At 41.2% G+C, this 12,303-nt stretch overlaps 2 protein-coding genes across 3 annotated transcripts in view, besides 1 other annotated feature; both read left to right on the top strand.

Annotated features, from left to right (window-relative positions):
- Nucleotides 1–150: 150 nt before the first annotated feature.
- On the top strand, nucleotides 151–1,236 carry CG42697 (uncharacterized protein). Its single transcript, NM_001202038.2, has 3 exons — nucleotides 151–398; nucleotides 455–590; nucleotides 803–1,236. Exons 1-3 carry the CDS (start codon nucleotides 186–188, stop codon nucleotides 871–873), a joined length of 420 nt encoding a protein of 139 aa, NP_001188967.1. The 5' UTR covers nucleotides 151–185; the 3' UTR covers nucleotides 874–1,236.
- GEFmeso (Guanine nucleotide exchange factor in mesoderm) overlaps nucleotides 1,104–12,303 on the top strand; it is a 57,659-nt gene continuing 46,459 nt past the window's right edge. For both annotated transcript variants that reach the window (NM_176223.4, NM_001274146.2), the window contains exon 1: nucleotides 1,104–2,200. In NM_176223.4, coding sequence (NP_788403.2) covers nucleotides 2,149–2,200 — 52 coding nt within the window. In that variant the 5' untranslated portion in view covers nucleotides 1,104–2,148. The remainder of the gene's footprint in view (nucleotides 2,201–12,303) is intronic.
- Nucleotides 8,068–8,115: a mobile genetic element.

Raw genomic sequence — 12,303 nt, 5'->3', positions numbered from 1 at the left:
TACTTAATCTAATCAGCTCAATAATCTGATCAATTGTCTAATTTGCATTATAATTCCTTACAACCAATATCTTTTTTGATGTCTACATGTAAGCAGTGCCCAGTCTGATACCCAAAGTTTAAATTCAAAATTCCAGTGAAATATGTGCTTGTGATTTCTAGTCAAAACTTAGAGGAAACATCGAAATGTGTCTGCGCTTGTTTTGCGGCTATTTGTCGCTTTACATTGGCTGCATCTTCATCGGCTTCACGGGGATGCTTCTAGCTTTAATGGTCTTTTCTGTGGGTCTATTCGAGATGATCAAGGGCAATCCGGAAACAGTGCTTGTGGTCATGGCAATGGTCTTTGGCATTGTCCAAGCCCTAGCTAAAATTCTTCTTCTCCTCGGAACGATGTGGGTAAGTGAATACTTTTATCCTTAAATTTGTAAAGATATCCAATCGCTGTTCTACAGGACATGTGCTGGGCCATGCTCTTGTCCTTTTTTATAGGTATTGCGGCCCTGGGGCTCCTCATCGCACTTGTGGTGCTCTTCTACATCCTCTTGTGGGACCCTCTGCACCTCCTTCTGGGCGGTTTTCTTAGCATACGTAAGTTGGTGAAAAAATTTTGAATTTCTTTTGGATCTGAAAACAAAAGAAGATAGAGAAGTAGATTAATACATTAACTATCGAGAACTTCTTTCTATAACACACACACAACATATAACACAAACAAGCAACAAAACGTAGTGGACTTAAAAAGTACATAAATTCTATTCACGTTCGATTTTTAATTAAAATAATATTTTTCTCTTATCCAGTCGAGATGTACTACGAATGGGTCATCATTTCAACCTGGTGGTGCTGTCGATCATGCACCCACGACTGCTAGGAGTTGCAGTTGGTTCCACTTGTTGCATGCATAGAAGATACAAACATACCATGTTGGAGATCGAACGCCTTGGAATGAGCATACTATGCAACTCTCAGCGATCTTCGCATCGGATGTAATACTGTGAGCACCGAGAGAGAGAGAGAGAACTTGTATTCGAATCCCCCCATTATTTGTGTATGAGGTGACTTCGTGCTCGGGTCTTCCGACTTGAGTGTCTTTCAAGTAAGTCAGTTCACTCTGAGACGCGCGCTGGATATGTCGTTCCTGGAGCGCTCGAGCTGTTCCTGCGAATGAGCGTGTGTGTGCCAGTGTACCGCCCCCTACCCGTCAAGAAAAAAAAAAGGAAATAAAAATATCGGCAGGAAAAATATCAAAAATTATATCTGAAAATACACAAGTGTATCTGCAAGTGCAGTCGTATATGTGAGACGAGAGTGTTTTCCATTTGCCGCAATTAGAAGTAACGGTGCGAAGGTGATTTGCACGGGAGAAACTGGAAAATCAGCGAAGCGCGAGATACTTGTATCTGCAATTTGTGTGTTTTCGTTTTGTTTTCGGTTTCGCAAATAGCAAGTGAAGAGCCCATTACTTTAATTCAATCAACGATCGGTTGTTGTGTGGCCCGCTTTTGGAGAATCCCCACAATTTGTTCTAAGCCCAAATAAAAGTAATAAAATAAAAGCCCCAACCCCAGAGACAGAAGTCCGTGAGCCGGTTTAGTCATCCGAAAGTTCCGAGAACTGAGCGCAACATTGAGATACATTCGCGTATTCTCATTCCGAATCGCTGGACACCAGCTGTTGGCCACAATGCCTCCGTACCTGCTGGATATTTGCCTTACCTCGGAGCTTAGTAGACCGCGATAAGATATCGGCGACTAGTGGTGAATAAAGCCAGATACTCGTACTCGAAACTGCGAAAACGTCCATATACGACAAACAAACGGAAAAGAAAATCGCACAGTTCGGTGCCAGTGTTTAAAGTTAAATCGAGCGCTTATCTTATCGGCCAGCCATTGATTGAGCTTTGCCTTTCCGCTCTGCACCGGGTGAAGTCATTTGGCCACAATTCGCCCGTTTTAGATACTGTATCTGCGGCCATATCTAATGCAGCAGCCAAAGCAGTCGCGATAATAACGACCTCCTTCAGTGTCAGTTGCTCTGCAATCGCCGTCTAAATTTAGAGACAGATCAGGCGCGAGGGACCAGATCTGGCCAAAACCAAACCAGACGCACTCGGAAATCGTAAATCAAGCAGCCGGAGGAGACCAAGATGGACATAGAATCCGATTCGGACACCTCGGAGAGATGGGAGGACTTTTTTGGTAAGCGAACGGGATCACTGAACTTCTGCGTGCAGAAATGACATGACTCAGCGGGCTGGGGAGGTGCACTGAGGAAAAATCACGTATCAATCACAGATAGAGACTAGTAATATTGGTTTTCAGCATTTCAGACGACATTAGTCTACATTTTAATAATCCGTCATTGAAGGCATAAGAACATACAAAAGCTTAGGGTACTATATGTTTACAGTAGGATTATGAATAATATACATATGTCCCGATCTTATATTTCTTCCTGTGTGGGAGACACTACGCATTCTCCAAGAACTCCAAACTCCGAATATGGACTTGCGTACAAGAACAGACCATCAAGTTGGCTTTCTTTGGCTCGGCGGGTTGGGGGATGGTGATGGAATGGGGATTGCGGCTGGTGCTGGGACTGGGACTGGGGCCAATGCATTTGGTGGATCGACGGCACCGTTCCGTTCCCATAACTGTACAAAAAGTGGGGGGAAAATAAAATAACAACCCACTGAGTGGCATTGCGTGAATTGCGGTGTAACGGGTTCGCTTTGTTTTTGCATTCCGCTTTTGCGCAGTCCGAAATTTTTCGACATTATTTAAGCGCTCGAAAAGTCGGTTGTAATGAAATTTAATGATAATACATAATTTCGGGCCATTTTGACCCACATATTACCATACAAGTGTGGCCAAGAAAAGGTCTGTCTTCGGATTTGCAATTTATGTTTTGGGTGGCTCCATTCGGTTTGCTGACCCACTTAATTCGTAACGCCGATTTGCTTGTAACTTTGTGGCACATGCTGCATATTTGTTTTTCTTCTCACCGAAAGCTTTCGTTCAATTAAGTGCATTAGTCATAAGTCTTGACACTGCGTTTCTTTTGTTGACTTTCTTTATTATTATTGCACGCCCGCTAACAGCGGATGTTAGATAACGCCGCCCTTAGCGCAACAGCGCTGTAAGTAGCTCTGTTAGTTAACCCATGTTAGGCCAAAGAAGGTTTCCAAACTTATAATAATCAATAGTAATATGTATATGTAATAAGTAATATGTATTATCATACTAATTGCAAGTAACTCTATTAAAACTGTAAAACTGAATTTAAGCAATCTTTTGGCCAACACAATTCCAAACCAAATGTGTGAAGAGAGAGAGAGAGAATAACTAATTTAGTTAAGTACCTTCAAAAAACTGCCCGAAGAAAATAGTTTAAAACGGGTTAAGATGGTGCGTCAATTATTGATAACGGACACTGCGAATTCAGCAAGTGGCCTTTGTTATATCAATTATATACACATACATGAGTAGGGCGAATGAATCATGTATAGGTGATGGGGGGGTGTTGCGGCATTTATGGGTTTGTTCTGCTGATCCCACCAGCTTAGACATAGACGATTGTGCAAGTGGTTGACATTTGGCGGGGTCAGCAAACGTGACGCCATCTGTCGGCCGCATGTCCAGGATATTACCGATCGCATCGACCTATAAATAGAACCCGCCGAATGATATCGCCAGCAGTTGACCGCATGCACTATCAAATGTCACCAGTTCGTCTTCTTTTGCCCTTTCCGTCACCGTGTTTGTTTGCCTCTTCAACAACAGAGTCAACTTCAATTCCAGACAAACAAACAAAACGGGGGAATAAGAAATTTTCATCTGTGGACACAAGTGCATGAGCGCAAGGGGGCAGGGTGCCAGGTCAAGTCGTTGAATTACCACTCGTAACCACAAACACCACGGGAGTCTGTTCATTCGATATTGTTAAAGATTGTGATCTGAGGAAACCTTTTTGGGCCCTGCGGTTCGCCATCGATTCTCTTGTGACATTTATTTGGCTGGCCTGGCTTTCATATTTGGTTTATTCAATAAATACTAATAGATATCGATGGTAGTAGGGCTAAGGCGTTGATAAGATTTCGCCGCATGTATTTATTGACTTTTTGATAAAGCCGACAAGGCCAGCAGTCACAGACCTGTTCGTACATTTTTGTGGCATGTGCGTGGCGGCCAATCGAAATACCCAAAAAGTTAAAGGGGTCAGTTTTGCAGTGCTCCACTTCCGCTGGCGCGGGGCCTAAGGTCCCAATTAAGGCAATTGACAAAGTTCATCTAATTAACCGCTGCCATAGAGTTCGGTTTCATAATCGTCGGGTTCATTGGCCAATTGGATGTTAATGACATTACCTCACCCAGTCACTGTTGTCGTAGTTTGCAGGAAATGCCCAAGTCAAGTGTTGGGAACAGAACTATCAGTAGTTGAAACTTTCTCAAAAAAAGTGACACATTTGTAATCTAGTTGTGGTATTTTGATCAGTTTGCACGTTCTTGAGGTAGAAAATACATTTGGGAATCCCACTTTAACCAACAAATGGAGCCAAGTTGGCACCACTGAGACGGGGCTATAAGTCTTGCCCCCTAATTGCCTGCATCCAGACTCTGGGATTTTGGAGTTGGAGTTGAAGCTGCCGTCATATCCGAGAACCAGACCAGACCTGAAGTGATCTGTGTGTGGGCCGGCAGTCGGCGTTTGTCTGACGTCTGACGACGTTTGTGGACGTCCTCTCAGCACCCAGCACCACGACGGTTCTCTAATTGCATTTCTCTCAGTGCAACGGCTTTTGTTGTGGGCGTTGCAGAAGGTCGTAAAACTCGAGTATTGTGCACGCACGTCCCAAAAGGTTTTTCTCAATGAAGTTTGAAGAGTCTGTCTAGTCATATACCCTTACCAAAATGGGCATTAGGAAGTTGTAAACTTTATAGACTGAATAAATTTTTTCAATTAAAAGTTCTAATTAATAGTAATCAGCACATAAAAGATAATGGATTTCTTGTTTGCATAAAAGTGCACATGTAATGCGTTTCAATTAACCATATAATGAAGCTTTTATTAATATTTAACATTTTTATGATAGCAAGCATGTTATTATAATACTTCTTTGGATTAAGAATAGTGCTTTCAATAGTTTTATTTTGTGTCTTGAAAAAATGTTTTTGAACTTCATATTTTCTGGAAGGGTATATAGATATCTGACTGACTGTCCAGAGTCCTGCACAAATTTCGTTTTTTCTTTTTGTTGTATTGGGACCTGGGGTTTAATGAACGCTTTTGCCGCTCACAATTCTATTTGGCAGCAGATTTACAACTTCCTTGCAGAAATGCCATTTGCTCCGGCAATTTACGCCCACCTTCGTCAAATGAGGGGGCGGGCTATGGATATACCTATGACATGCACTTAAGCCGCTTAGAACCTACATAGTCGTGTATACTTGTACTTGAGTTTTATATATACATAGGTATACCGATCGATAGAAACTTCACGATCGTGAGTCACATTGAATCGAAAAAGAGAGTGACGGTCAAGAGAGCTGTGAAAAGTTATGTTAACACGCTTTTTTTTTTTTTATTTTGTCTGGGTCTCGTCGTTCCTAGTGAAAGTAGTCACTGCAGTCACCCGTGCTCCCTCACGAGCCCCACCTTTCTCCCTCCCACTTTTCCATTCCATTTCACTGGGCAGGCACGCATGCGCAGAGCATCGGTCGCCGCTCTCACTCGCTCTTGTGGGCAACGACCGGCAGAGAATCTGTCACGCTTCGCCGATGTCTCCAGTCGTCTCAGTTGCTCTTAATGGCCACCTATAAACCCATCCTGCTGACACACTTTCGCTTTCATCGACTGCAATCGCCGATCTCTGACATAATGGCCACGATTTGCATTAATGCTAAACGATTATTATTCGGATGATGCAGTGAGAGAAACATTAAGTTTTTGTCTTTCCAAATAAATCTAATCGATTGAGTTATAATAATTATACAGATCAATAGATCCATGTTACAAATGCATTCAATTTCTGCATGCTACAGCACTCGCTATATTGGTTTTATATCTTTCTAGCGCTTCACTATCCCAGTAATGGGTATCGAATAGTCTCGACTTTAGCGTTCTTTCTCCTTTTTTTCTCTGTAGAAGAACAATCGACGTTTTTTGTTCGTTTACTCAATAGTTTATAAGATTGGAGCCTCTATTTCTCATTCCCATTTGGCGAGTGAAACCGAAGCTCTATTTATTGATTAATTATCCCCCATGCCTGGGATTTGGGCAACGGAATTGGGTCATTGCAAATGGCAAAACACAAAATCAGCGGGAGCTAAGTGCCTTGGGGTATCACTAACTTTCTTGGCCGCATTTCGGCCGACAGCAGGGGGTGGCCCATTACTGGAGTCAAGGTCATAACTATCATTAGTGAACAACTTTGGTGCGGTGAAAACCTGAAGAGCTATATAACTTTTACCTATGCCTCTAGAATGAGTCATACAAATGCTTTTATTGCTCAAGTTTTTAATTGCGCGTCAAAATACCCGAGTTTATTTTCGTTCTTTTTAAAAGTGCTCACTTGAAGTGTAGAAAATTCTATTGGCTTAGTTCGCTGCGAAGTAAATTCCAAAAATGGCTAAATAAATAAATGGATACCCATTAGATGAGTGAAAAACTATGATGGAAAAGGCATATCGCATTAAAGCGTATAGTCTACTATTAATGCGAAAAATTTCCGCGTTGCCTTTAGTTCCCTCTTTTGTTGTTTCGAAAGTGAATTCAAACGGTTGAAGTTTATATAATTTCCATACAATGGCAATGCAATTTTATAAATGAGACGCTTTCCAACTAAGTAATTCAATGGGCTATCAAACAAAACTACTTATTAACACAATCGCCCCATTATTATAATTGAAATATTGCTGTAACCACTTTAAGTCGGCACAGAGATGACATTGATCCATGGCATTGAAACTTCCAACTGTCTTACGGTTCTGAAACGCACTGTATTTACACACATACATAAATACCGATCAGTTGGGTGTAACGAAGTTTTTGAGCGGCCAACCTTCAAATGTCAGCGACTGTTTTACATTGAGTCTCTGCTGCGGCTTAAAGTTGTAAAATGCATACGTAAAACAATAAACAATTAAAGATTCACACATCCAATGTGAAGTGTCTGGAAATTCCAATCGAAATATGCAGTCTTATTGGGCAAATGTTAGTCACATTGTCTCAGATTTCTCATTTTTTCGTTTGCCAATCAAACAAAGCCAATGTCTGGACATTGTTTAAGTATTCATATGGCCAAAACAAATTGTTTACCTTTGGCCAAACATGGGCAAACACAGCTGTTTGGCAAAAAAAGCCAGAGTCAAATACAAAACAAATTGCGTTAGAATTGTGTTTATTTAGCTCTCCAAGCCGAACAAATGCAAAATTCTCGTAGCCGAAAAAGCTCTAAAAATATGCTGCTGAACAGGTTTGTTATTTTAATTTTTGTTTTTATATTTTTGTGCCTTTTCTGTTTAGCACAAAAGTTCAACAAAATGGAAAGAGAGCGAGTAGAAAACGTGAGCAGCTGTGAAAAGCAAACAATGAGAAGCGAGAATCTGAACTTTGCCCAAGCCAAATACAAAAGCTGCTTACATAAGATATTTAAAAGGGGTTTAATAACCAAAAAAAAAAAAATAAAAGAACAACATGTTAAGTTTATTTGGTAACCGATCTTAGCGCACTGCAAAATTCCCTTTTCATGACAGCAATTATGAGTAAGCAGTTTAATTTTATTCACTAGTTTTTATCGTATGCATCATTGTAATAAACAATGTTTTGAAATATGTAAAATTCACACTACCCCATATCAGTTTAATTTTTTAAATCAAATTTTAAAGTGTGATCACTTATCGATCATTGATTCATGATCAGCTGCAGAAGACACCGATCGTAGGCATCTATCTTTATGTATTTCGATGTCGAGTTTCCAGTTTCTCGGGCCACTCCCCTCTCACTCACGCCCACCTGCTAAATGCCAGTATACCTGCATTTGCATGATTTTCACATTAAAAACAATAGAAAACGCTTTAGTCGAGTTACTCGACTATTACATACCCGTTACTCAAAAGCAAGAGCTGTAGCAAGCATATATTCATTCAATATTCAATATTTCATTTCCATAGAATAGGACAGAAAATTTTCTAATATGAATAGTGGCGTCTGCCCAAAAATCGATGTTTCAAGTGAAAACTGGTTGGTGATGTGTGTGTCTGGTGTTTGAGCAATCTGCGTGATCAATACACGACGCTAATGTACAGATCATGAGCACTGATTGCGACTGCTGCATGAAAATCGGAAAAACTCGTTGTCGTCTGCAATCTGCAGCCCGCTGCAGTTTGCAGTCCATAGTCTTTTCAGTCCGGCAACTTGTTCTCCAGTGCTGCCGAGATCATCGTCATGGACCCAACAGTGATCATCACGATGATCGCGGCTCGTTCTCTCCTCTTATTAATTTCCAACACAATCTGTGCGGCATATCATGTCAAAAAATTACAAAGAGTCGCTTGTTCAGGGGGCTGGGTCAAACGCATATGTATATACTTGTATGTATACTCGAATGGTTCGAAATTTATGAGTTTGCTTTAGGTACCGCCGCTCTAATTAATTCGAATGAAGATCGTCGGTTCGGGGCTTTGGGGCCCATGACCTGTGCACCAGTTTCCCAATACGCGTATTTGCCCGGAAAATTAACGCCACGCCTTGTGGGCTCATTAAAAAATGGCAATCAGCGTGACCATTCCGTAACCAATAGTTTTACCATTTGGCCAACATCAGCTAATGAAGGTACTGGGAGAATTTATTATGTGATCACTAACTATTTAAAGAAATCGTGCAATATTTGTTTACTAAGTTACTACTAAGTTTACTAACTGGTATATTTTAAAATCTATCTATCTGAGAATTGATTTATTTTCGAATTATGTTAGTTTTTTTTTTCACTGTGCCCAGCCTTCACCTTCACCTTCGATCTGGGGCTTCAAACCCATTTGTATGTCGCTGACGCTTTGTAATTTAAATGAATTTTTATTTAACAACATTATTTCGGCCAGTCGGCTGGCAATGGCCAACGTGGCGTATGATTTTAATGATACCCAGTCAAGTCTAAGGTTACAACGTTCATTTTGTTGTAATCCGAACTGTGGCTCAAGTTCGCTGGCGGATGAATTTCCTACATTTATTTCGCAGCGATTACTGAACGATTACGCCGGTCCAATATCCATGGACTACAAATTGTGCGGACATGCTAGCTAGCTAGCTGGGATGTGGAAGAAAAAAGTGAAAGAGCCCGAAAGACTTGGTCGTGATAACACGTAGCCCACAAACAAGGCGCGCATGCGAGTGCCACGCCCCCTTCGAATGCCGGATCGAGCTTAGTTTTTTTTTCTAGTATTTCTCCTCATCTTTGGCACGTCTGTGAAGCTTGTAGCCGAGCAACAACACCCACTCGAGGTTTATCTCTTCTCGACTGGCTGCACAGTCTTATTTGGTTGGCATTGCCTGGTTTTATGACCTCCCCCCAGAAAAGCAGAAAACCGAAAAATAACGAACAAAAAGACTACGGTTACGCCTCTCGAGTCGGGTCAGGTGCCGCAACAAAAGCTGGTGTCTCGCATCTCGGCTTTCGGTCTAATGGCCAGCTTAGACTAAGGCATCTTGTACACATTTTTCTACTCATTTTTATGGCCAGCGTATAAATCTGACCGCCAACACGACTGGATTTCCAAAGGCCTTATCTACAGAATCACACTTTCGTGGCGATTAGAATTTTTGATTTACAAGACCCATTTGAATTCATTATAGAGAGTGTGTATCGTTTATTCATGTTGCTTCACTCAATTGATAAACTTTGGACAAAGCAAAATTGAATTCCTCTACCAAAATGATTACTTTTAATCAATTTTCCGCGTTGGCACTCAAGTGGCCAAAAATGCAGTCAATTGCAGAAATCAAGTCGAGCGCCATAATGAGCGATCGTAAAGTGCTCAGCGAAACGCGCACGTAATGTTCATAAATTAATTTGCATTTGCCGAACATGGGAACAAGAAATGCGAAGCCAAAACTGGCACAAATTAAGTGAAAAGTAGAGACATATCTGTCGGCGCCTTTTGGCCGATCATGTTTGACACAAATCAAATCGAAACCAGCTGGCGAGCAACACGAAAACAAATCAAATTAATCCAAATCGATGGCCATTAGCAGGCGAAGCACACGACGGGCATAAAAAACATAAATGGCTCGGGAAGCTTATCACTGAATTTGAACGTGTCTCGGAGTGGGTGAGTGACCTGAACCTGGCCTGCTCCAAAACAGCTCCACCCAATTAGCACCTCTAATTGCGGTCCGAGGTGTAGCACTAATTTGGGTAGAGTAAACACTGGAGTAAATGCTTTATTTAACATTTTCTCGCTTGCGCAATCGCAGCTTTCGGCATCGGTGGCGTATGCGTAATGTGCTTCTTTATTTACTTATTTCGTTAATTTTTTTTTCGGAGCATTTTGGTTATTCCGAGTGCATGCTTTCCTTTTATTTGTCAATGTCGTGCAGTTGGCATTACGCCATTATTGTTATTGTTCCCTGTCTTACATTCATCTGCCTTAATCTTTTAACCACTTCGACTTATATAAACCAATTAGTCGCCTTGGCATTTGCATTGAAATGCATAATTTATGAGTGCAGAAGACAGAAGAAAGGCAATTATTATCCAGCCAAATCCCAAAGTGTGGCAAAAGATATAAAGAAATATTTTCCGCTCACACAAGCCTTAGGCGCAAATGAAGCAATTAAATTCAACACATGCAGACTCATAAAATTATATTTTAATGTGTTGGATTCGTTGTCTGCGTCTGTCTCTCTGCGGAATATTATGTTAATTTCTATCCACGAAGCATAAAATTTTAATTTCGTGTAACTTTAATAGGCCGTAAAACGTTTAACTTTTGAATTTTAATTACTTAGCTATCTGGTGATATATGCAAGCCTGGCATAGATCATGCTGGTTCTCCAGATTGTTTGGTCGATTGAATTGGCTTTCACATCAGCATCGCTGCTGCAGTTCTGGGCGATTTATTACGACTAAGCCAGCATTATCTGTGTTCAATGCGGGACTTTCTTTCATTACTTTGAAGCTATTTTTTTTCTACCAGAGAAATTGTTTGAATTTTGTACACAAAGAAGTATTGTTATGATGGTGGACGTAAAAAAAAAACTTTCTTAGATTCCTGAAAATATAAGAAATTATAGTGATCTCATTGCTCTTTGGTAGTCCCATTCTAGACTTAAATTGTTCAAAGTGCTTGAATTTTTTCTGAGTGCACTCTCATGTTTTGTTTTTGCCAAATTCATCTCCAGTCGAGTTGAGCCAAAGTATCTATAAGCTACTTTTATAGCTCTTGCCGCTGCCTAATTGCTTTTCTCACTCGTTTCACCATTTTCCTTTCTTTGCAGGTAAGCAGTCCACAAATCTCTAGACAGCAACACTGACCCACTTGCTCGGCGACAAGTGGCGCCACCAGGGAATCTCGAGAAGATTTCCAATCCCGCAGGGCGATATCGTACCTAAACCAATCGAATAGGGATGTATTGGATCTGATCTGCATGTGGGAGATATCTTTATTGCTATGTGTCACCATTATCGCAGTGTGCTTTCCACTCATCCATTGGCCCCTTCATGAGTTATGGTCCCCCATTCCCAGAGAGATCGCGGTAATTAAATGCGCTTTTCCCTCTTCGCTGACAGTCCGACTTTCCCGACCATTCGCCCTCGCTCGGTTGACAAGATGATGCTGGTATCCGCAGTGATAAGATCTTGAGATCGCCGATCCATTGACTGCTCCATATTTCGGCATGTGCGGAGGTGCCAACCAGTTCTCTAATTGGGTTAAAATGTAGTTGGCCTGGCCCAAGGCGGAAATCAGCCGACACAGCCGGGCGTTGGCCATTTAGCAATTGATGTTGCAAATGGCGAGTGGCATGATTTATTCGTAAGCCTGCCGACTGACCTGATTTTCGATTGCATTTTAATGATGCGAAAAGTGCCAAAAAGTGATAGCTGGTTTTTGCCATAGATATCTAACTGTAACTAGCTTATAATATCATAGTAGCAACTATATTATATGCGACATTAGGGCAGCTAGTTATAATCATTTTCCGTAAAACTTCAAGAGTGATCTTTAATCGGTTTAGAAAACTTTCGTCGAGACCATCTGGGAACCCTCACATTGGTCGACTGTGTCAAATGAACCTGTCAAACGTC

The sequence above is a fragment of the Drosophila melanogaster genome, chromosome 2R (genome assembly GCF_000001215.4).
Source record: "Drosophila melanogaster chromosome 2R".
Classification (NCBI taxonomy): Eukaryota; Metazoa; Arthropoda; class Insecta; order Diptera; family Drosophilidae; genus Drosophila; species Drosophila melanogaster.
Note: the sequence above shows the minus strand (reverse complement) of the source record. Positions and strands in the feature narration are given on the sequence as shown.